The sequence below is a fragment of the Moschus berezovskii genome, chromosome 16 (assembly GCF_049115385.1).
Source record: "Moschus berezovskii isolate FMDL1 chromosome 16, NW_MosBer_1.0, whole genome shotgun sequence".
NCBI classification, from domain to species: Eukaryota; Metazoa; Chordata; class Mammalia; order Artiodactyla; family Moschidae; genus Moschus; species Moschus berezovskii.
Window position 1 is genome coordinate 59,554,869 of NC_142475.1, and position 25,966 is coordinate 59,580,834.

The 25,966-nt window shown below is 42.8% G+C and overlaps 1 protein-coding gene across 2 annotated transcripts in view; it reads left to right on the top strand.

The window, feature by feature from the left end:
- Positions 1–24,759, top strand: part of DNAAF11 (dynein axonemal assembly factor 11) — a 72,893-nt gene extending 48,134 nt beyond the window's left edge. Inside the window, exons 11-12 of one of the 2 annotated variants that reach the window (XM_055432370.2) lie at positions 18,495–18,580; positions 24,410–24,759. In XM_055432370.2, coding sequence (XP_055288345.1) covers positions 18,495–18,580; positions 24,410–24,587 — 264 coding nt within the window. In that variant the 3' untranslated portion in view covers positions 24,588–24,759. The remainder of the gene's footprint in view (positions 1–18,494; positions 18,581–24,409) is intronic. The other variant, XM_055432371.2, reaches the window with a different exon arrangement.
- The last annotated feature ends 1,207 nt before the right edge of the window (positions 24,760–25,966 follow it).

Here is a 25,966-nt window from a genome sequence, read left to right on the forward strand (position 1 = left end):
TCCTAACATTGCTCTTAAGAAAGATAATGACGCTAGGAAAGATTGAAGGCAAAAGGAGAAGGGGCCAGCAGAAGATGAGGTGGTTAGATAGCATCACCGACTCAACGGACATGAGTTTGAGCAAACTCTGGGAGACAGTGGGGGATGGAGGAGCCTGGCGGGGTACAGTCCATAGTATCCCAGAGAGCCAGACGTGACTGAATAACCGCAGCAAAGACAGACAAGACACATGAAATGCATTGCACTGTGAGCACCCGGTGGATGTTGATGTCATCATTATTATTGTTTGTGTTATTTTTATGAAACAGACTAGATAGTAATTTAACTGAAACTCTTTTTTGTCTTTTATTTGAGAGGAGAAGTGTTGTATATGTATTTTTTCCCAGTTTTTTTAATTGAAGTCTGGTTGATTTATAATATTGCACTAGTTTCAGGTGTACAGCATTGATTCAGGTGTTTTTTTTTTTTGCAAATTACTTTCCATTATAGGTTTTACAAAATGCTGAATATAGCTCTGTGCTTTATGGTAAATCCCTGTTGCTTGTCTATTTTATGGATAGTAGTTTGTATCTCTTAATGATATCCTCCTAATTTGTCCTTCCTCCTCCCTCTTCTGCTAAATGTCAGTAGAGGAAAAACAAATACTATACAATATCACTAACATATAGAATCTTGAAAAAACTGTAAAGGAATCTATATACAAAACAGGAAGAGACTCACAGACATATAGGACAGAAGTGCGTGTCCTTTAGATGTGGCTGACTTCGGAAGACTGACAGCTTCCCCTTACCTGGCTTTCAGACTCCTTAACCTCGATCTCAGAGCTGAATGTCTGAGACAGAAGCTCTTTAGAAGCCAGAGCATGCTTAACAGGGACAAATGACAACCCTGAAAGAACTTAAGGAAATTAAACTTAAAAAAAAAAATCATTTGTCTGTACAGAAACTTGGGATTCCTCAATACAGACTCTGAATGAGTTAGGATGTTTCATGCTGCAAGCTGCAGGAAACCCCACACAAAACTGGCTTTCGCCATAAAGAAGCATTCCTATATATGGAAGGTAGAGAGGATTCAGGCAAGGGAAGGTTAAGACCCTTTCTGAGGTAGCTTTGTCCTTAAGCCAGCTTCCTTCCTGACCTGAGCACTATTAGTAACTAAGGTGACTTGATTTCTTGTTCTTACCTTGCATGAAGATAGAGAATCAGAGAAAGATACAGAGAAAGGCCCTCTCCTATCACCATGGAATAAAAATTCCACTTCACTGATTTGGTCAATTTAGCTGAAGAGTCCAGCAAATCTTGATGAGCTTGACTGTGGACAATGGAACATCTCTGGTCAAAGAGACAGTCATCTTTTCTTAATTCCTATTATTTTATGTTTGGGTACTATTATTTCATGCCTTGGGCTTTTCTGGTGGCTCAGTGGTAAATAATCCGCCTGGCAACTTAGGAGACATGGGTTCGATCCCTGGATCGGGAAGATCCCCTGGAAAAGAAAATGGCAACCCACTCCAGTATTCTTGCTTGGGAAACCCCATGGACAGAGGAGCCTGGCAGTCTACAGTCCATGGGGTCACAAAAGAGTTGGACACAACTTAGCTACTAAACAACAGTCTCATGCCTTGAGATGAGGGTGGGTTCAGCTTTGCCCCAGTCACTCAGGTTTCAAAGGTGGAAGAGGAGGTTCTTTTGAAGAAGAAAAGGGACCTGGGAGGCACAGAGATTATAAACTTGATTAACCAATGAGGTTTCTATAATGATTTACTAATCCTTCATTATCCCAAAGCCAGTTTTGTAACAGATTGATTCTGAGTAATCAATTATGTATTTTTACTCTGAGGCCATAAAACAGCAAATACAATTTGTTGTCAAGCAATAAGAGAACAACACGCTATAAGAGTCTCATTGTCCTCGTTGACAACAACAAATGAAGGACGTGCTTCTGTGCTGATTAGAATATCCCATAGGGAAATCTAAGAGATAACTCAATTACTTTGGTGTTTCGACAGAGACATTTGAATGACACTGTGATCAGCACTGTTCTTTCTTTTTTGTTTATTTTTTTGGAAATTTCCATTGTGAGAAGCCACAGATTAAAAGGTAATCGCTGGTTTCCTAAAAGAAAATCAAGATGTGCAATCTGTGTACCTTTTACAGGGTGCCAGGCCATTTATCAGACCTCTGCTCTCTTTTCCCCTGAATCTTTTAAATAAATGCAGCATTCTATTTCCATTATCCTTTCTGTTTTTATATTGGTTTAAAATTTTCATGTTAAGTATATATGCAAAGCATAAAAAGTGGCTTATTAGAGAAAAAGCATTCTAGAAGTGCTTAATTGAAGATGGATAATTTACACAGAAAGAATCAGAAGGCTTCTTTTTTCCCAGTAATAAACTGAGCAGCATTTTTTCCTTTGAGATATATACTTTTTAAGATTTTAGGGACTTCCCCAGTGAGACGTCTAGTTGTTGAAATTTGGCCTTCCAATGCAAGGAGTGTGGATATGATCTCTGGTTGGGGAGCTGAGATCTCACACACCTCTTGGCCAAAAATCCAGAACAAAAAAAGAAAAAATAAACAAAAATCAGAAGCAGTATTGTAACAAATTCAATAAAGACTTTTAAAAAAAGATTTAGAATACTCTGTTAAAGTAACATAGATGTCAAGCTATCCCTTTCATTAGTCCTTTGAAATTGTTGTTAAATTATTAACTAATAATTATTACCTTTTATAATTTCTTCTATATACCTCTGTCATTATTCCTCCTAAAAGTTGATAAAATCAACCTTTGGAGAATACTTACTTGCCCAGAATTAGTTGTTTTTCATTTATGAGTTAGGTATTTGCAAAGACTATAAAACTCAAAGAATAAAAGCTTTTTTCTCAAAAAATCATCAAAAGTTAAAAATAAAAATTCTAGCTTCACTTATGGTTACTATTGAAAATAAGTATTACTAAAAATTAGCATCTTCATAGTTGCTGTTGATTTAAACAATTGAAGTACTGAAGTTTGACTCACTGAACCATCTTGTGTGTATAGGATTTGTCGGTCTGATCCTCATTACAATGACTGAGGCATATTCTTAGAGTTTTAAAGCATAAAAATCAAGTAGACACTTAGGTATACTTTTGATTCATTCATAGGAAGCAGTGTTGTAAATATGTTAAGTGATAACTCAGTACTTCAGGAAATTTCTAAAACTGTCCTTGGTAGTTTATAATACTTGGATACTGTAAATTAATGAAAAGATCAAATTTGCTGTTTAGTTATTCCTTCTTTGTGATAGTATTTGTAAAGATTATTTGTGAAGAGCTAATCTATTTGATGATGTCTGTGATGGGACGACTACAACTGTGTTTGTGGAAATTCAGCAATGAACTTTGCATGCATTTTTTCAAGGACGCAAAATTTGTAATGGAACTCACAAACTGCTCAACTATTTCTTATTAGCCACTTCACTCAGCATTTTGTCAGAGATGTCAAATGGATCTTTTTCCCTTTCCTGCCCCTGAATGAGGCTGGGTCTGTACAGACTAGGTGCTGATAAGCAGGCAAGTTTCATGTCTGTTCTTTGTCACAGGGGTCATGGCTGAATATTCCCTTGTTGACCTCTGGTGGATTCTCCCAACTCAGCTCCACACCCAAAGGCTCTTATCTCATGCTAGTACCACGATACCAGATACTTCCCAACATCTGGTACCGAGTCTGTATCTGTGGGTTGGTATAATACCCAAACATCACAATCCCTACCATTCCCTGCAGAATTCCCATCTCCATTGGCCATCATTATAACTTAACTTGTGGGTCCCGTGTCTCCCAGAAGGCCATCTCCTCCACTATGATTTCAAGGGTTGATACCTTAGCTGGAAGAGTTGGCTGGGGTTGTGGATGGAAAAGTACTCTGGCTTTCTCAGAAAGTGGCATTAGGGGACTTCCCTGGTGGTCCAGTGGTTAGGAATCTGCCTGCCAGTACAGGGGACATGGGTCCGATCCCTGGTCTAGGAAGATTCCATATGCTGCGGGGCAGCTAAACTCGTGGGCCACAGCTGAGTCTGTACTCTCGAGCCCGAGAGCTACAACTGCTGAAGCCTGAGTACCTAGAGCCCGTGCTCCAAAACAGAAGAAGCCACCGCGATGAGAGGCCCACATACTGCAACGAAGAGTAGACCCCGCTCGCTGCAACTAGAGAAAGCCCAAGCGGCAGTGAAGACCCAGCACAGCCAAAGATAAATAAAATTTAAAAAGAAAGAAAGAAAGTGACATTAGGGAATAGGAGGTCAACTGCCCAGGTAATAGAGGAGGAGGAAGCATTCTGCGTCTCATGAGGTTTTTCTCAGTCCTGCTCCGCGGGTCAGTGGCATTTCCCGCTTGTTTCCAGCACTGTTTTATTCCTTAGTCTTAGCTTTGGGGATCTGTGTAGAGAGTCTCGATCTCCAGTGCCTGTCGCCATTTATTCCGTTAGGTATATCCATTCAAGAAACGTGGACCCTCGGTGTCACCGTCTACCAGAAATTCGCTATTCTTCTTTGGGGAAGAGTCGTTAATCCTTTTCTCAACACAGCAGCCAAATGATCATTTTACAGTATGTATAAATCAGACCAAGTCATGTTTTCTAGTCAGAGTTAAAAGCAAGATCCCCCCAAGAATCTTCTCCTGCCACGATCCCTCTAACATTATCTTCTGTTGCTTTGCCCTCTCATCATTCCAGCCACCTTGGCCTCCTTGCCATTTCACAAATATGACAAGCATCCTCCTACCCTGGTCCTTAGTACTTGCTGTTCCCTCTGCTAGAATGCCAATCTCCCAGGTATCCTCATGGTCTGCTCTCTCCCTTCTTTTGGGTGTTTTTTTTTTTTCAAGTGTTATTTCACCATGAGTTCTTTCCTGATCCCAATATTTAGCAAGCTTCCCCTTCCCTGCCTCAGTGTTCTCTATCCCCTGCTTCTGCTGTATTTTTCTTCATAAGAATGTGTCACCACTGGACAGTCATGTGTTTAATTGTTTTTCTTTGTCTCCATCAACAAAAATTTAAGCTTCATGAGAGTAGGGACTTTTGTCTGCTCTTATTACAACTGTGTCACTGGTGCCTAGAACTGAGCCAGACAAAGAGTAGGTGGTCAATAGATTTTTGTTGAGCAAGTAAATACATTAAATGCAACTTTAAAATACCTTTTAATATTTACAACAAGAATCTCCCCTAATTACTCTTCTCCCTCCTCAATCATTTTCTCATTATTTTTCCATGCGTGTTATTCCAGGTTAACTTGCAAATGATTTCATCCAAGTCTGCCTCCAGGAATGCCATTTGAATTTTTATTGTTGTTACCATTTAGAGACAGTGAAGAGATGGGTCTCTGGAGCCAGAGAACCTGGGTTAAATCTTGACTCTTCTACTCAACAGCTGCATGACCTTGAGCAAATTATTTATCCCTCTGTGCCTTAGATTCCTTGTCCATACAATGATATTAATGATCAGTCACACCTCAAAAGGTTGTATTGAGGATTATATAAATGAATATGTAAAGCAGCTAGGTGACCACTTGGGGCATAATACCCCCTGCGCTCATGTTACCGTTAATTAATATTATCCATTACCCTGATAGCTCAGCTGGTAAAGAATCTGCTGCAATGCAAGAGATGCCATTCGATTCCTGGATCGGGAAGATGTGCTGGAGAAGGGATAGGTTACCCACTCCAGTACTCTTGGGCTTCCCTAGTGGTTCACCTGGTAAAGAATCTGCCTGCAGTGTGGGAGACCTGGGTTTAATCCCTGGGTTGGGAAGATCTCCTGGAGAAGGGAACGTACTCCAGTATTCCAGCCTGGAGAATCCCACGGACTGTATAGTCCATGGGGTGGCAAAGAGTCGAACATGACTAAGCAACTTTCACTTTCACCGTGTGTATGATTTTAGTTCCTATTCTGAGTAGAATTATTCCCTGTCAGATTTTCTGAGAGTTTATGCTTGTCCTTCAATATATTTTCTTAAATGTGTGGTCAGACTCACTGGTATATCCATGAACAGTCTTATCATCATCAGCCTGGGAGTATCTGGCACATGATCTCATCACAGTCCAACTTAACAAGATTTAAGTGAGACTTTGCATTCACAGGGAAACTTGCATCGTCATTCAATTAAACTCCCATCTAGATTCTCAACTGACAAGTTCCAGGAGCACTCCAAGAATATGCTTCCTGATTTCCTTTGGGTGTTCTTTCAGAATAATTAACTGAGATTAAAGAAGGTGCCATCTGAACTGAACAGCAAAATATGTTTACAGCTTCACTCGATGAACATCCTGCTTGATTCTGTTTTATTGAGCACTGGAGATGAAGGTCACATATTAAAGGTCAATATTACAGACCATGATTCTAGAAAACAGTCTCAGATGCCCTTTCCCTTATTATTTGAACACTTTTCTCAGTACTTTCAGTTCAGTTCAGTTCAGTCGCTCAGTCGTGTCCGACTCTCTGCGACCCCATGAATCACAGCATGCCAGGCCTCCCTGTCCATCACCAACTCCCGGAGTTCACTCAAACTCATGTCCATTGAGTCGGTGATGCCATCCAGCCATCTCATTCTCTGTCATCCCCTTCTCCTCCCGCCCCCAATCCTTCACAGCATAAGAGTCTTTTCCAGTGAGTCAACTCATCGCATGAGGTGGCCAAAGTATTGGAGTTTCAGCTTTAGCATCACACCTTCCAATGAACACCCAGGATTGATCTCCTTTAGAATGGACTGGTTGGATCTCCTTGAAGTCCAAGGGATTCTCAAGTGTCTATGCCCAACACAAACTCAGTTTTACTCTCCGAATGTTAATTTCAAGGTGGTCTAGAGTGAGGGCCACCTGGTCATCTTGCTGGGTTTTTCTGTTTCATTCATACTTCTGCTCTTGTGGAACATTCTCTCTCTTCCTTAGCTCATTCCTAAAAACTTGCAGTGCTGAAAAAGTAGAAGCATCAAAGGATGATTTCCACATACCCCAAACATCATATATTTCCCTGCTTGGCCTCCTTGGCCATCATTATCCTATGAATGAACTGTCTGTGCTCTATCTGAACTCTCCAGATATGTGTTAGCTCCTGTCTCCACTTGCCTATGAAACGCTATTTTTCCCCTCTGACAGTTCTCTCTTCTGCATCTTCACTGAATTTTCTCCACACACAACTTATATTAGAAAGCATGCTAAAACGTCTCCCTGCTCCAAAATAAAACAGTACAAAATAAAAACATTCCCCTCTACTTAACTGCTCTGACCTGCTTCACAGCAAAACTCTGAAAGAAGACATCTGTATTTTCTGTTCCAATTCTTTTCTCACAATTTCTAAAACTAACTAATAAGAGAGGTATTCATCTCTTCTCCAGGGTCCCCGCCCCTATCCATGAAACATCTCTTTTTGAGGTCTCCAGTCCTCTCTACGTGACTAGATCCAGCAGTCAGCCCCCTTCCTCTTCTTCTCTGACCTTTCAAGAGGTTTTTACGCCATTAATCAGTCCCTCCATTTTTAAACAGGTGTTCCGTTGGCATTAGACACACCACTTTGATTCGGTTCTCTGCTTAGGTCCTGCTCACTGGATGGTGTCTGCCACTGGATGCTGCTTTGCTGGTTCTTTCTCCTGCCCAGGCCTCTGAAAGTTGGCATATCCATCATTCAATCCTGGAACCTCACTTCTCTTCTCTACACTCACTCTCTGCATAGTCTCATGACTGCCAGTAACATCTCTAGAGCTCCACTGTCTGCTAGTTGCCAAGTAGGTCATCAGGAGCGACAGTCACACTAAAGAAAATTTAGGAATATAGACTACTTTTTTAAAAACATCTTGACAGTGATGAGATAATGAGCAGTTACTGCCCACTGATGCAAGGAAAGACTGAGAGAATAAACCATGCTTTCAGTGACCACACAGGGGTGAGAAGAAAAAAGCCCAACTCCAGAGCCTAGCAGGGAAGCCACGCCCACTTTGAGATGTGACTCCAAAGGACCGTGACCCAGAGGAAGGTGAGTAAGAAGCCAGCCAGGCCTGAGAAAGTCTCAGCCTGTCTAAGCAGCTATTGAAATGGCCCCCAAATGGCCGTGAACTTGAGTGACAGTAGTGAGTACCATCCACACATGCCTGGCAAAACCCAGGCGTCTAGACATTAATATCATCTGTAGACTCAAATTATAGGTACATAGGTAGTAGGTAGATAGTTTTTTTTTTTTTTCAAGTAAGTATTCAGCCCACACTGAAAATTAAATGAGGTGTTCACAGAGACTTGAGTGGGATCCCTGTAGTAAGTTAGTCGGTGTTTTGGAATCTGACTACACCAGTTTCCTACTCTTCCTCCTTAAGGGAAACCTGAGAGTCCCAAAGTTATTGTTGTTGTTGCTGTTCAGTTGCTAAGTTATGTTGAACTCTTTGCAACCCTATGGAGTACAGCATCCCAGGCTTCCCTGTCCTTCACCATCTCCCGGAATTTGCTCAAACTCTTGTCCATCGAGTCGGTGATACCCTCCTACCATCTCATCCTCTGTTATCCCCTTCTCTTCCTGCCTTCAATCTTCCCCAGCATCAGGGTCTTTTCTAATGAGACAGCTGTTCGCAATGGGTGGCCAAAGTATTGGAGCTTCAGCTTCAGCATTAGTTCATCCAGTGCATATTCAGGGTTGATTTCCTTTAGGATGGACTGGTTGGATCTCATTGCTGTCTTTTAAATTGTGAGACCCAGACTCACGTTTGACCTGTAAAACACGTTTTAAACTTTGTGGCCTCCCTGAAAGATATCAGTGTGTGGTTTATTTGAGAAGTAAGAGGGTGCTGATCAGGAAGTAGGGGAGGGAGGCAACCCAGAGAAGTGCCAGCAACCCCAGTGGGGATGCTCTGGGGACTGTGCAGAACACGGCGTTCTTGTTGAGTCTCTTGAGCCGTGTCCAACTCTGCAGCCCTGTGGACTGTAGCCAACCAGGCTCCTCTGTCCATGGGATTTCCCAGGCAAGAATTCTGGAATGGGTTGCCATTTCCTTTTCCAGAAGATCTTCCCAACCCAGGGATCTAACCTTTGTCTTCTGCATCTCCTGCATTGGCAAGGGCATTCTTTACCACTGAGCCACCAAGGAAGCCCATTTGCTCTGTGAAAGTGTAAGAGTTAGTTGCTCAGTCATGTCTGACTCTATGCGACGCCATGGACTGTAACCCACCAGGCTCCTCTGTCCGTGGGATTTCCCAGGCAAGAAAGCTGGAGTGAGTTGCCATTTCCTCCTCCAGGGGATCTTCCCCACCCAGGGATCAAACGCGAATCTCCTGTGTTGGCAGGTGGATTCTTTCACCACTGAGCCCCCTGGGAAGACCGAAAACACTTCAGAATAGCTCTACCTAAGGGGTGATGGAACTGGGACAGCAGTAACCAGCCCCTGAGAATATTTGGCTGATGGCTGTTCCCTATTGTGGGAGGTGATGTAAACTTGCCAGCACTTCTGAACTGTCACTGGCCCAGAACAAACAAGAATAATCGTGAACTTGTCCAAGTAAATGTAGGACATTTCCCACTGAGACGATGTCTAGTAACATTACAAAAGGATATTTTCTTTTATTTTAAAACTTCGTTATCATTCTTGATGTTTGTCCTAACCTAATAAAATATCATTTTCAATTTTAGGTTGTGTTTGTGGATGATCCTCCATGGGGAACTGTCAGATAAGATTGCACTTTTCAAGTATGAAAGAGTTTTGAAGGAACTGTTTGATATTTAGATTTGTTCTCCTTTTATTTAAAAGCCATGAAACTGTGTGCAACTGTCAGTATTGATTGTACATATAAATATCAGTAATTATACCCTAAAATTTTTTCCTAAGACAGCTTGGGTATCTTTGGAATCAAAATATTCTTATCCTTCCTATTTTTCTGATCAGTTTTTCAAAAATCTAAATTTTCTTTGCTGCCAGTTGTCTTTATTTGAGATAGAAGGTACTTCAAAATATTTGCCTTATACAGGTATTTTTATCTGTTCAAAGATTTTTAAATAACATACCAATGGTAATTTATATGTTTTCTAATTAGGATTAATGACCTTTTTAAAGAGAAAAAAAGTAGCTTGTATTCTTTAAAGGAATCTTTTTTTTAACAGGCTCAGTGAATTATGTGCCTTTCTTAGTGAAGTCAATCAGAACAGAGTTAACAAATCATGAAGTTGTTAAAATGTCAACAATAAATCTGGGTACCTATATTAACTTCCTCTAATGCCAGAGGAAAATAAAAAAGTCTTATTGATCCTGAAGTTTTATATTAAGAATATTCCTTGCAAGGAATTTGAATTTTGCATATTTAAATGTTCAATGCCAATATTATGGATAATTGATTAACATGAATGCCAGAAATATATAAGAAAGTGAACAATATACAAGTGTCCATTTCTTCTAAAGTTGAGATATGTTTTGCTAGATAATAATCTGTTTCAGTTGTGAGGGACCTCACCCAGTAACTGGCTCAACCCCCCAAATCAAACAGTTGGCTTATGTCAAGGTAGGTTGGTATCTAATGGGCTTAGACAGTTTGGAAGTTTTATAAAGAAAAAAAGTAGAGACATTTTTAGAAACTACTTATAAGGCATGGGTGAAGATGTTAAATGTGTGTACTGAAGCAAAATGAAGCAGAGGAAAAACATACTGCACCCATAAATAAATTATATGGAAGTTATTAATATCAGATGAGGGAATTATTTAGCATGTTTGGCTTGCCACAATGTGGAAATAAGGTGCTAGAACTCAGAAATGGAAAACATTCTGCAAAATTCTGAAAAACTTTAGACAATGAATTTTTAATGAATCAATTAAAATATTTATTCAATTTATAAAAGATTTATTAAGCACTTAGTATGAAGCCAGGCCACCAGGCTCCTCTGTCCATAGGATTTCCCAGGCAAGGATACTGCAGTGGGTTGCCATTTCCTTCTCCAAGGAATCTTCCCAACCCAGGGATCGAGTCGGACATAACTTAGTGACTAAACAACAGCAAGATGAATAAAGTACAGTGCAAATTGCTGTGGAGTGAAAAGTAAATGAGAGGTCCTTCTTCCAGTCTCCTCCTTGTTGAAGCCACTGACCCAGACCAGCCCTTTGCCTCAGTTTCTAAGTCCCAGTTGCAAACACGCTCAGACACTTGTTAAGTAACTTAGCTTCTCACTCTTCTGCTTAAACTTGAAATGATGTTACTAACTCAGAGACGGCTGTCATAGTCATAACTATGGGGGTCTTCTGTGCTTCCCTAAATCTCTCCTTCACTGTTGGACCCAGTGCAACAGGGCCAGCATGCAAGAAGCTGCAGCCCGTGACACCCCTGCCTCTTCCTCATTTGTAGACGGAATAGGCAGGAAGAAGCAGCTCCAGGGGTCTTTGCTCTTAGTTCTAACCTGCAGGGCACGCAAGTTTGACTCCTGGGTTGGGAGGATCCCTTGGAGGAGGAGATGGCAACCCACTCCAGTACTCTTGCCTGGAGAATCCCATGGACAGAGGAGCCTGGCGGGCTACAGCCCATGGAGTCTCAAAGAGTCAGACACGACTGAGCATGCATGCACTGTGCGCTAGGCACCTAGGGTAGAGTCTTGGAAATGCAAAGAAGAAGGGAGACGTGTACTGAGTTAGGTACCTCAGGGATATCTGGCAGAGTGAGGACCGAGGCTGTGGTATCTTCCTGCTGTGTCACGCTGAGCTGAGGACATAATGACGGCACAGTGGGACCCATTCCTCTGTACCCATCACCTTCCCTCACCCACGGGTCAGTCCTGAGACACAGTCATCTCTCCAAAGTGTTATTCTCAAAGTCCAAAATCTGATAGAAACAGCTTTTATTTTGAGTAATGTTTCAGAAGGATTCAAAAAGTCATTATTGCCTTGAAAGAAGTGGTGTAGGTGATACAAAAAGGACAATTATTTGATTTATAAAGATTAGATTAAAACATGAAAAGAGGAAAAGTATGAATGGGGAGAGCCTACTAATATATACTTTTTATTTCACAACCCCCAAATATATATATTAGTTTATTCATGTTGATATTTAATAGAAAATGTTTTTAGGGAAGTTGAGTAGAATTAAAAATATGTAAATTACAAAGCACTGCAGAAATTAAGTGCAACAAAAGTCAATACAGTTACATGGAATCAGAAAGCATGAGGAAGGAATCATTAAATGCAGAAAATCTGTAGGGAAGTTAATGGTTATAAAATTGGTTCTTCTATCTTGTTCATAAGATTCTAAAAGACAGGACATATATAAAGAAAAGAATGAATAGAGCTATATTAGCTGAATGCTAGCAAAATTAGAGTAATTATAATAAAATTAATATTGGATATGATAAAATTTTAAGCACAAAAGCATTTAATGGAACAAAGATTATTCTGTGGTAACAAAAATAGTATAAAATAAAGATTTAACTATATTTATTAGACTGTGCATTATATAAAATACAAATTCTCCCTGGTGGCTCAGTGGTAAAGAATTCACCTGCAATGCAGGAGACGCAGTTTTGATCCCTGGGTGGGGAAGATCCCCTGGAGAAGAAAATGGAAATCCACTCCAGTATTCTTGCCTGGGAAATCCCATGGACAGAGGACCCTGGCGGGCTATAGTCCATGGGGTCACAAAGAGTCGGACATGACTGAAATGACTTAGCACGCACACGTGAGTTAAAATAGTATAACACTATTGGGACTTTCCTGTTGGCCCAGTGGTTAAGACTTTGCTTCCAATGCAGGGGGTGAAAGTTTGATCCTTGGTCGGGAAGCTACGATCCCACATGCCTGGCAGTCAAAAAACCAAGACGTAAAACAGAAGAAGTACTGTAACAAATTCATAAAGACTTTAAAAAATGGTCCATATCAAAAATCGTTTTTTTAAAAAAATATGTAACACTATTAAAATGTTAATCTGTACCTTTGTGCATGTCCCACAATTGGATTTTCAAGCTGTTGATTACATTTCCCTCTGTGGATTCAGGAAGCCAGTTGGCCCACATTATGTAATTTATTAGACATATTTTGGTTCTTACAGCTTTTCCATTAGTCATCCCTAAACACACTTTGTACAAATGAGTAAGAAGCTTGAAGTTAATGAGCATCATTTTCTGGAGAAGAAGCAGCACTAGGGCTGCAGAGAAACCACACGGTACTATTTCAGTACCTTGGACCTCTGAACCTACGGTCCTCTGCTTGGAAAAACTAGATCTCTTATCAGAAGAGTTTTTCCTGCTATTCATATGAGTATTGATGTTAAGATGAATGTTGGTATTAATACAAGTGTTGGTGTTGATATTTTTCTCACTGCTGATTTCTTAATTCCCCCTAACTTTTAAACTTAAAAGAACCTGTGAAACTAAATGAGCTGAAAATATCTTTTAAAAATAAGCAACACATTGAGATTCCTGTACACAGCAAACTCCCATGAAGAAAAGTTCCAACTTTGTGATGCTATTTGCATTTCCATAAACACAGAGAATCTCTCTGTCTGAGCTTATTATTATGGGACAAATAACAGTGTTAGAAATGGGGGTACTTTAAGACTCTAATTATGCGTATGCTCCCATTCGATTAGTGCGTTTATAGTACAAAGCTATACAAAACCTGTGCTTTTGGCTCCAAAGCTTTTATTCTTGAAGTTGACATTTTCATGAATTTTAACTAACACTGGTTTCATTTGATGTAATTGAAAAAAGAAAAAGTTTTTTTAAGTGCTCAGATGCCACTGCTCCGCAGGAAGCAGACTCTGAGAGATTCTCATGCAAAATGTTTGTTAGGGAGCAGCCTAGGGATCCACTCCTATGGGAGGGGAGGATCCAGGATTGGGAAGAGGGAGAAACTGAGGGGTGATGCTGGCCTGCCAGAGGCCCCAGCTGATGCCACAGTGAGGTCTGGGGCTCACGTGGTCCTTTGGAGTCGTCCCGAGTCAGGCTAAGGGAGCAACCTTATATCCCATGTTGTCCAGAGAGACTGAAACACAGGCTCTGGGTTCTCACACTCAGTGCCAGGCCCCAGGCATGTCAAGCAAGGAGTAGAGAGTTCCAGAACTGAAAAGGCCATGTGGTCAAGGCCCACAGAGAAATGAGGGGTAACTGGTATGGTTAGATGACCTTCACTCCTATGGAAGAGTCGAGCAGCCCACAGTTGGGTTTGGGGCTCACTCTGGATTGGTCAGTAGAAATTAACATTACTCTAAAGATGAAATAAAGTGAACACTTTAATGTCTCGGTTACACTAATCATATCTCAAGTACTCAAGCACTCCAGGGTCAGCCTGGAACATCCCCATCATTACAGGACGTTCTCCTGGGTAGCACTGCCCCTCCACACACTGCCACCCTGCCTCTCAGAGGGAGGGTCCGCTGCCCCCCATCCCAGGAAGAAGGTGCCAGTTCTCATTACCCCAACACCTACAACCTCTTCTGTTCCCCTCAACTGGGAAGCATCTCTGTTTAGTCTCCGCAACTCTTTCTTTGCCCTCTTATTTGATATTAATGTGGCTTAATAAACCAGTGTGTGTATGCTCAGTTGCTTCAGTCATGTCCGACCCTTTATGACCCCGTGGACTATAGCCCGCCAGGCTCCTCTGTCCATGGGATTTTCCCAGGCGAGAATACTGGAGTGGGTTGCCATTTCCTTTTCCGGGGGATCTTCCTGACCCAGGAGTTGAACTGCAAGTCTCCTGCATTGGCAGGTGGATTCCTTACCACTGGGCCACCTGGGAAGCCCCTTAATAAACCAGAATTGGCATCAATAGAAACTGAAAAGTATTTCCATTTCTTTAAGGATTGGCCAGGAACACAGGGGAAATGTTTGTATCAATTACACTAATTCAATTAGAGAAAAGAAAAGAAAACTTTTCACATAAAAATAGTGTAAACATGTCTACTCTGCCACATGAACGTCTGAAAATATATCATAGGCCAGTAAGAAATGAATGGAAATCAATGAAATTGGCATGAAATAGACTTTAAAACATAACAAATATACCATTTTAAGATTAGCTTCCTCCAAAACAAATCTCATGATAATAAAAACCTGCTGCATTGGGCAAACCTTTGCATGAGTCACCTTCTCTAATTATTTAGTGAATATTGCATTGGTGGCTTTTGTTGCTGGTTCTTCTATGGTTTTCTTCTACAAGTTTTTGCTATGCAGAATATACCTTTTTAAAAAAACGTTTCAGAACAAACTCTTCCAGCCTTGTAATTTCCTGTGTTTGGAACATGCAGCTCTCGTTGTTGTTGTTATTTTCCTCCCTTTTGAAGTCTCAGCAAAAGTCTGCCCATCTCACAGACCATCGGTGATGCTTGAAGGTATATTTTCCCTAGCGGGATTTTCAATACATATAATGAAAGGGTGGAGTTTAAGCAGATCTTTTATTTCTGCGTTGCACATAGGCCCTCCCAAGAGGTCTATGGGAAGGGGGCTGAACTAAATCACACATACACAATTTGAATTTTTATAAAATGTGATAGAAAAATATACAACCGCACTATCAAAAAAAAAAAAACTGGTCTATATACCACCATGAAATTAAAAGACACTTGCTCTTTGTAAGAAAAACTATGACCAACCTAGACAGCATATTAAAAAGCAGAAACATCACTTTGCCAGCAAAGGTCCGTCTAGTCAAAGCTATGGTTTTATCCATACAGTAGTCATGCATGGATGTGAGAGCTGGACCATAAGCTGAGCACCGAAGAATTGATGCTTTTGAGCTATGGTGTTGGAGAATACTCTTGAGAGTGCCTTGGACTGCAAGGAGATCAAACTAGTCAATCCTAAAGGAAATAAGTCCTGAATATTCATTGGAAGGACTGATACTGAAGCTGAAGCTCCAATACTGTGGCCACCTGATGCGAAGAGCCAACTCATTGGAAAAGACCCTGGTGCCAGGCAGGAGGAGAAGGGGACAGCAGAGGATGAGATGGTTGGATGGCATCACCAACTCAGCGGACATGAGTTTGAGCAAGCTCTGGGAGTTAGTGATGGACAGGGAAGCCTGACATGCTGCAGTCCATGCAGTCACCAAGAGTCGGACACGACTGAGAGATTGAACTGAACTGAACCGTTATACCACCACAAGGAGATGGATTGCCATCAAGAACAATAAGAACACTCACCTCCACGAGTTTGATGCTGCAGCCCCAAGACCAGGATGCATTGCTTCATTTGTTCACTCATCATCCATGTATTGAAGCATGCATATGATGAACAATGGGCTGGGCTTTCTGGGGTTCTAACCAATGGCTCATGAAGCCAAGAATCACTAGTCAGATGGGAAACACACGACCCTATCTATCAGTTCGATTCAGTGCTCAGCACACCAGTGCAAAGGTCTAGTGAGGATTGGATTGGGGAATCTGGTTGAGGGTTGAGGCTAACCCGGGTTCCCTAACTCCCTCCCCAAATACAGATAATTAGTCCAGCATGCCTGCCTGGCCAACAGATGGGAGCGGATCTGGATTTTAAACTGAATAAGCTCAGGGCTAAGCATGTTAAGGTCTCAGTAAGAGTCCAAGCCTAGTGTTTTTCCTTCATCATCAGTTTCATGGATCTGATCACTGCTGTGTGGCAGGAAGTCTCAGGCAGGATGGAGAAAGTGTGGCCGCTGGCGCTCACCTTTCAGAGTGACCCTGCCCGCCAGTGAGATGTGGCCAGTAAATGAAGCATCCCATCGTCCGAGAGAAGGAGCTGGTGAGGGTGGAGGAGAGAGGAATGTACACCCACTCCAGATCTCTCTCCTCCTTGAAAAGGAAGGGAGGAAGTCCCCCACCTTGGTCAGTGGACCAAGGAGAGTTTTGACTTGTTTCTTTTTTCCCTCTCTGCCTACCAGTAATCCCTGCCTCGTAGGAAGATTGGCAGGTGGGGGCTAAATAAAGCACATACACACCCAGCTCAGGTGGGCATGTGCCCAGCAGGTGTCTTTCCCTTCTTCCCACCCTCCCGGACAACATTCTTCTGTCTCTGAGCTTCCTGAGGGAAGGTGCTGGGTCTGAATGCTCTCTGCTGGAAGTTTGTTGAATTAAGTCACTCAGTCATATTTATTGAGACCTTAACATGCTTAGCCCTCAGCTTATTCAGTTTAAAAGATAATGGAACTACAGAATTTTTCAGACGGAGAAGAGGCCCTTGCGACTGATTATATCTAATTCCCTCACTTTATAGTGGAAGGAGGCGGGGTCCAGTGAGCTTCCAGCTCAGACCGTTTTCATCCACAGCACATTCACTGGGAGCTCCTCAAAGGCAATGTCTCTGTCACCCCCATGTCCGCAACACCCCCAAAAGTGTCTGGCATGCATGGGGTTGGCTCTCAGAAAATATTTGTTGAATGAATTCACTCTGTCCGCCTGCTTGGCCTTGGGCAAATGAAGTGTAGCCTGTAGCTTCGCAGGACTAACGTGAACAGTTACAATTTGTGGTCTAAGGAGTTCCCCCCTTATCCAGGGTTTTCCCTGTCCTTGGTTTCAGTTATGCGCGGTCAACCGTCCAAAAATATTAAATGGAAAATTCCAGAAATAATTCATAAGTTTAAAATTGTGGGCCATTCTGAGCAGCGTGATGAAATCTTGCACCATTCCGCTCCATCCCACCCAGGATGTCAAAAATAATCCACTCATTCCTGAGTCAGTATCTGCCTTGGTTATCAGGTCAGCTATGCTTGGGTTCCGGCCACCCTGCTATTTCCCATAATAGCGGTCTCAGAGTGCAAGACTAGGGATCCTGGCAGCTCAGATTGCCAAAAAGAAGCTTGCAGGTGCTTCCTTTAAGTGAAAGGTAAAAGCTCCCAACTTAATCAGGAAAGGAGAAAACACCATATGCTGAGATTGCTAAGATCCAGGGTAAGAACGAATCTTCTATCCGTGAAATTATGAAGAAGTAAGAAGAACTCTGTGCTAGTTTTGCTGTTGTGCCTCAAACTGCAAAAACTGTGGCCACCTTGCATGAGGGGTGCTTAGTTAAGATGGAAAAGGTGTTAAATTTCTACAATTGTGTAACATACATGTTATAATTGTTCAGTTTTATTACTAGTTATTGTTTTTAGTATCTCACTGTGCCTAATTTATAAATTAAACTTCACCACAGGTATATCCATACAGGAAAAAACAACCATACTCTCTGTAGGGTCTGGTGTGTCTGTGTGTGTGCGTGCATGCTCAGTTGTGTCTGACTTTTTGTGGACTGTAGCCCACCAGGCTCCTCCGTCCGTGGAATTCTCCAGGCAAGAATACTAGAGTGTGCTAAAGTGCGTTGCTGTTTCCTCCTGCAGGGGATCTTACTATCTGTGGTCTCGGGCATGCCCTGGGAGTCTTGTAATGTACCCCAAGGGGTAGGGGGAACTACTGTACCTTTCTCATCCGCATGTAGGGGCTTAAAGTCAGAGTCTTTCATGGAATATATAGTGAAAGTTAAAGTGTTTTAGCATTTGGGAAATATACAGTGTATACTTTTGAAGATATATCGGACAGAATGTATCCCGGACTGTGCTGTGCTTTCATTTTTAGGTAGGCGAAGTAATCATAGGCTGTCAACGAACATCAAAGCCCGTGAAAAGCACGCCGGACAGCAGCAGAGAGCAGACAAGCAAGAGGTACCATCCCCACCCACCCCCACCGCCCATCTTTAGCTTTGTTTAGAGTTCTCTCCATTGTTGTTTGGTGGCTAGAATGCACCTGCCTACCAGGTACAGTGACTGAACATTTAGAAAGGATTCATACCCTGAATGTTTATTCCCCAAACTTCAGCTCTTGATTTGTAAGGCTCAGACACAGATCTGTGCATGTCTAGGTCCCCATTTCCCATGATACTAATAGAAGTGGCAACATCTACACCACTGACAGCTACACTGACCAGGCACTTGCTTCCTATCAGGCCACTCTCTGTGCTTTACCCATAGCAACACATTTAATCCTCACAAGTTTTATCCTTAGTTTGCAGACAAGGAATATGAGGGAGGGAGGCATTTGGATTGTCCGGAGGCCATGCAGCTGTGATTCGTTGCGAGGACTCTGCTGAGCGCTGCTGAGCGCTCTGCTCATGTTGCCTCTCTTTTAGGACTCCCCTATCCTGTCACAGCGTCAAGAACTCTCAGGGCTGCCAAGACTGAGAGACCCCGTGTGTGCCCTCCTGTCAATCATAGGTCATCTTCCTGCCTTGGCTTAAGCTTTCTTCCCTACAGGACCCTCACCCTCTCAGGAGAATTTCTAGTAGTCATGTGAGAGTTGGACCGTAAAGAAGGCTGAGTGCCCAAAAACTGATGCTTTCAAACTGTGGTGCTGGAGAAGACTCTTGAGAGTCCCTTGGAGAGCCAGGAGATCAAACCAGGCAATCCTAAAGGAAATCAACCCTGAATATTCATTGGAAGGACTGATACTGAAGCTGAAACTCCAAGACTTGGGCCACCTGATGAGAAGAGCCAACTCATTGGAAAAGACCCTGGTGCTGGAAAAGATTAAAAACAGGAGGAGAGGGGGGCGACAAGGATGAAATGGTTGGATGGCACTGTTAGCTCAATGGACATGAGTTTGAGCAAGCTCCAAGAGATGGTGAAGAACAGGGAAGCCTGGCGTGCTGCAGTCCATGGAGTCATGAAGAGTCAGACACGATTGAGTGACTGAACAACAACAGTGTTCCCCGATGTCAGGAAGCCTAAAGATTCCCAACTGAAGGTTCTAGTTCTGCCCCTAGAGACCCTCAGAACAACACCCACCCCCCACAAGCGGTGTCAATCCTTAGAGCATTTCAGACAAAGTTCTCATTCCTTCTCAATTCAGCCTTGGAATGAACATCTCAGCTTTTTCAACTTTCCTTCTCCTTTTCAAGATTTCCAGACTCGTACCATCCAGATGGCAAAGTCTATTTTGGACCCAGGCAAACTATCTTTGTGATACAAATGTATATGCCAGAATTATCACTATAAAAATACCTGAGCAGGAGCTGTATTTATGTCTTGCATAATACAAGCAGTCAGGCATTCTTATATTCAAAGACAACTGTCAAAGTTTTGTAGAGGTTTTCAAACATGCGGTTTGTTTAAACAACAGGTATGGAGCTGAATTCCTTCTGAAAAGTGGGTTGCTGTTTTTAACCTTGGGAAGCCACTCTCATGTTTCCCAGCTTATTAATTTCCATTTCAGATCATTGTTGTTCAGTTGCTAAGTCGTGTCTGACTCTTTGTGACCCCATGGACTGCAACAGTCCAGGTTCCACTGTCGTCCGCCATTTCCCGGAGTGTGCTCAAATTCATTTCGAATCAGTGATGCTCTCTAACCATCTCATCACTTGAAGAGATTCAAGGGTGTTAGGACTCCTGTGAATCTTCATGGTCATAATTAAGCCCCAGCAGCATCCATACTTGTGAAAAATCTGAATCTAATTTGTGAGGAATCACAGAGATTGGAAACCAAGTCATTGTCAACGGTTTGGAGCTGGTTTTCAAAACTCCAGGCTAACTGTCATTGCCATGATTATACTTGATGATTAGAGACGTCTTAGCACAATTGTTTATAGAAGGAACTCCTGCAGCATTTTCACAAAGCCTTTCTTTTTCACTTTTGTTACTGAGAAAGGATCACCTCATGTCTGCTCAGGATACATCTATGGGAAAGTTGTTTGTGGTGCTCTTGAATCATTGACAGAATTCATTATTCCCAGTATATCAGCCTCTGATTGGGCAAGCCATGACCCAAACAGCCACCTATAAAGGCTGCACATGGGCATCAGGTCAGACAGCTTGCTGGTTTGGGGGAAAGGCGTACACAGGGCAGGACACTGGAGGCTGGGGGTCAGAACAGGCCCCTCAACACCCTCTCAGCCTGGGTGGTCCCTTCCTCATGCAATGGAGACAGAGTTAGTGGAGGGAGTAGATCGAGGGGAAGACGGTTTTGTTCATTGGACCAGATGGGATCATGTCTGGAGAGAAGGTCACAGACCCAATGAACCCTTGTGGTCCTGTGACGACTTCCTTAAAGATGGGTTTATTGAGTACTAAGCGCCTGCACTGTGCTATATGATGCTGTGTGTTATCTTTCATCTTCAAAATAACTGCAAATAAATCCTCCTCCTGTTCCTAGCATAGCCAGGTTCATAGAGATGGGGTCATTTGCCCAAGGTCGCAAAATTGGTAAGTGAGTCGTGGATCCAGGATTATAAAATGTGGCCCCTTCTTGGGCTTGCCTTCTTACTCTCCTCATGGTGTCTTTTTTTATTTTTTAATGGACTTTTAGCCTAGTCTTAGAGTTTCACAGCAAAATTGAGTAAAAGGCACAGAGATTTCCCAAATACCCGCTTCCCCTACAGGTGCATAGCCTCCTTCGTTATCCACACCCTCTACCAGAGGAGAAGGTTTGTTACAACTGATGACGCTGCCTTTCTGCATCATTATCACCCACATCCAGAATTTGCATAAGAGCTCAGTCTTGGTGCTGTGTGTTCTTTGGATCTCAACAAATATGTAACAGATTCCCAGGTGGCTCAGCAGTAAAGAATCCACCTGCCAATGCAAGAGACGCAGGAGACGTGGTTCATCCCGTGGGTTGAGAAGATCCCCTGGAGGAGGAAGTAGCAACACACCCCAATTTTCCTGCCTGGGAAATCCCATGGACAGAGGAGCCTGGCGGGCTACAGTCTAGAGGGACACAAAGAGTCAGACATGACTGAGCAACTAAACAACAAGAGTAAATGATGACATGCATCCACTACTATAGTGTCATGCAGAGTAGTTTCACTGTCCTGAAAAGCCTTTGTGCTCTTTAATAGAGGAAGCGATCTTTGATGTAGTTTACGCCTACTGATTTTAGGCATTTTCTTTTTTTTCTTGCATTCTTCCATAATAATAAATTTATTCATGCTGTCTTCCACCTGTTCTTACTAGGTGCCAGAGGTTCTGGTCTGACAGCCAGGTGACGGGTAAAACCTGCAGCGGGCATCTGTCTTTTCAGGCCTCAGATGTGAGGCAGAAAGCAGCAGGGGGGAAAAATTCCCTCTCCTCTTTATTTTGGGGATGAATGTGGTCCTTCAGTGCCCCAGGCCTTGCTGTTCACTGCTTAGTACCCCCAAGGGATTCATGAGTAATTAAAACCCTGCACACACACCGTTCCTCAGAACATCTGAAGTTGGGGTGCTGCAGATGACCGAATACTGAGTTCACTGTTTATTACTGAGATCCAGAAACTGTAGCCCAAGAGATATGCCCAGAATAGAGATGGGCTGCTTTTCTTCAAAGTCAAGGACAACATAATTATCATAGATGAATTTAGATATTTACTTAATTAAGCCATAGATATCACAGCCTGTTAAGTAAGAACAGAATAATTAAGAAGTAGAGCTATAGTTAATAACGACTGTAATGTAAGTCTTTGAAAACTGAAACTCCCTGCATAGTTTATAGTATATAATCTGGGACTTCAGAAAATGCCGTTTTTAAATCCAACTTGTGTTTTTATTCATTAGGTCCAAGTATATTAGTCAAAATACTTCCGACCCAGGGATTGAATCTGGTTCTCCCGCATTGCAGGCAGATTCTTTACCATCTGAGCTACCAAGGAAGCCCAGTCAAAATACAAAGGAATCAAAAAGTCAGATCCTTTCAAGGGCTGAACAGACTACAGTCATGAGGGGGAAGGGTTGCAAGAGCAAAAGAATTTACACTTTCCAAAGAAAATCGAACCTCCCTTCCCCACCAGACTGTGTCTGCTGTGGAAATTTGGCCAGAGGATGTGCGTTTGGAACTCCTGGAGTAGACCGTGACTTTCCTTAACCAAAAGGGTTAGTTGCTCAGTCACGTCTGACTCTTTGCAACCTCATGGACTATATCTGCCAGGCTTCTCTGTCCATGGAATTTTCCAGGCAAGAATACTGGAGTGGGTAGCTATTCCCTCCTCCCTGACTCCCCTGGTCGGGGACCTTCCTGACCCAGGGATCGAACCTGCAGTCTCCTACACTGCAAGCAGATTCTTTACGGTCTGAACCACATAGGTCAGATCTAATTGCCTATTTCACTTCAGTATTCCACAGTAGTGAATTTTTTCTACTTATTCAACAGCTATTTATTCAGTGAAGCTGTATGCCAAAGATATAAGGTGAAAGAGACAAAATCTTTGCTTCAAAGATGCCAGTCTGACAGGGGGAACAGATGGACAGCGAGACAGTTACATGACGGCGAGATAACTTTTCTATTGAGCACTACTCTGCGCCCCAAGATGTTCCCAGGACCCTTGTCTGTCTGCACAGACCATGGTATTGCTAATGTCCAGCACAGCTACTTGAGTGCAGTAGGCTCTTAATGTATATCTGTCAAGTAACTGGGTAAATGAATGATTGGTACCGTGATTCCAAAATTATCTCAAAATCATCCACATCGTGGGGGGAACTTGACATAGCTGTAGCTTACTGGGTCCAACTCCAAGCCTATGGAATGGAAATGACCAGAAAAACAGCCCTGGGACTGTATCATTTAGTTTTCTATATGACAGTGATCACGGGATTCCTTGGCCAGCAGAGGGGCTTCCTGGTTCCCTTTTACTTCAGCTATCGCCGTGAGGACTGGGTGCAGGTTCCCACAGGAGGGAAAGAACTGTGGGCTAAGCTTGGCATGCACCTGAACTTGTAGTATGAATGTCCCTGCCAAACCGTGGGCTTCCCCGACGGCTCAGCAGTAAAGAACCCGCCTGACACTCAAAGCCAGCGCACTGGGACAACCCTGAGGGATGGGATGGGGAGGGAGGTGGGAGGGGGGTTCAGGATGGGGGACACGTGTACACTCATGGCTGATTCATGTCAATGTATAACAAAACCACTACAATATTGTAATTAGCCCTCAATTAAAATAAATTTAAAAAAAGAACCGCCTGAAATATAGGAGATGAGGGAGACGCGGGTTCAATCCCTGGGTCAGGAAGATCCCCTGGAGGAGGAAATGGCAATCTCCTCCAGAATTCTTGCCTGGAAAATCCCATGGACAGAGGAGCTTGGTGGGCTACCGTCCAAAGTGTTGCAAAGAGTCAAACACAGTGCTGAGCGACTGAGCACACCAACCGCAGCAGGCTGGATTGTCTGAAGCAGCAGGGTCTTAGGAGCCTGATTAGCTCCATTCAGGAGTGAAACCTGCTGGGTGTGATTCTATTATTGCTCCTGGCTGTGGGACTTCGCCTGCTGTATCATTTCAGTTTTCAAAAGTCTTAGGTAAGCAGAGTCTGCCAACTGTCTTGTCCTCCACCTGCCTATGTGTTAGCATGGCCCTGCAGCGAAAGAGTTGACTCCTGCTTCTACAAGGCTTTAAGCCACTTGAATCCAGGAACAGTCTCCTATACTCCAGGGAGAGTACTTGCCGATGTTTGCCAAATGAATGAATGCTTGCAATCTACTTGAAATTTATTTCAAAATGATATCTCTGTTTCCTTTGCCCTTTTTGTTGTTCTAGAAGCCAGCAAATGGAGAGACTAGAAGTAGACCCCAGCAAGCGTTCCTTCCCTGATGTGGCCAACATAGTTCAGGAGAAAAAACACATGACCAGAAGAATTCGCACTGAACCCAAAATTATGCCAAGTGAGGAAGATCTCGACTTTGAAGATAATCCTGAAGTGCCTCCTTTGATTTGAAATCTCAGGCCACACTGCCTGTGACCTGCCAGACCCAGGTTTTCTCCAGACTGAGAGTGTGTTTGTGTTATTTACAGGGTAGACACAATTATTTTCAGTATTACTACTCCAATGCGTTAGCTTCTACTTAGTGCATTAATATTCTCAAACCAGTTTACAATTAAAAAATGTACCTTCAAAATGCTGTATAATGTTTTTGTAATAGAGCATTGGTTAGTTAAAATGTTTAGTAAATCGTAGAACGATTACAGAAACATGCTGATTTTAAGTCCCAGAACCATGGACCTAGGCAGATAGATGAAGTCATGGGTTAAAGAAAGCACTGATCATTAAACTGGTACCTCTGCTTTATCTAGAACATTATTAACTCAGTATTCCAGATACAATACAGGAAAACTGTCATTTCTCTGATCATGACTTACTAGCATTTAAACCAGACTCTTCCCCCAACCCCTCTCCCCCCTTCCCCTACACATACACACACACAGATCAACAAAAACATAAGCAGCTACTGAGTCCTGGGACCTGCTCTATTCCTCACGGAGTTGGTGGTAACAAGGCAGTGAAATATGCACACATGTACCACGTCAGGTGGTGACAGAGCCCGCAGTCAGAAGGCAGTTCTGTTTGTTCTCCAGTGGAAGTGCTCTTGCCTCCAGAACCAATGCTTCTAAACCCACAGAGCCCAGAGTTGCAGAAACAGGTGTAAAACTGGCCATTAATCATTAGGGGTGTTAGTGAGAGGAGCCTCTCGCATTTTGATCCCTTGATCCCAGATCCATGCTCCTTGGCCCTGGGAGAAACAGCACCACATGTTGGATAGGAATTCAGAGTCTATACTTCATCCTTGGGAACATTATCTCACCCACACAAAGTATTTTCACCCAGTTGGCACTGTAGGTGAGTCCGCAAAAGGCCACTTCAGTGTTGTCGCAGGCCAGCTGCTCCAGAGTGATGGTGAACACGGTGAGACCAGTCAATTCCATAGATACAGCTCTGTGGGCATGCTTCATTTGTTGTAACGAGTCCCCTGGTCAGAGGTGGTGCTCCATGAAGTGCTGCGGCAGTGAATATGGCTGCCATCACGTAAACCCACAGATGGTGGTTTTGGCAGGAGCACTATAGGGAAGGAAGGCAGATTCCTATTCAGAGTAAGTGTATATTCCAGTGAGAACAAGGTACCACTTCTTCCACGATGGATGGAAATGTTCCAGTGTAATCAACCTGCCAGCCAGCAGGTGATGGACGGTCCTCTGGGGTATAGTGCCATATACAGAGTTCGCTGTTGGTTTCTGCTACTGTCGAATCGGTCACTGCGGATGTCTGCAAATTATACAACGTTCCCATCAAGAGGTGGATTCTCTGATCTCTCATCTTGA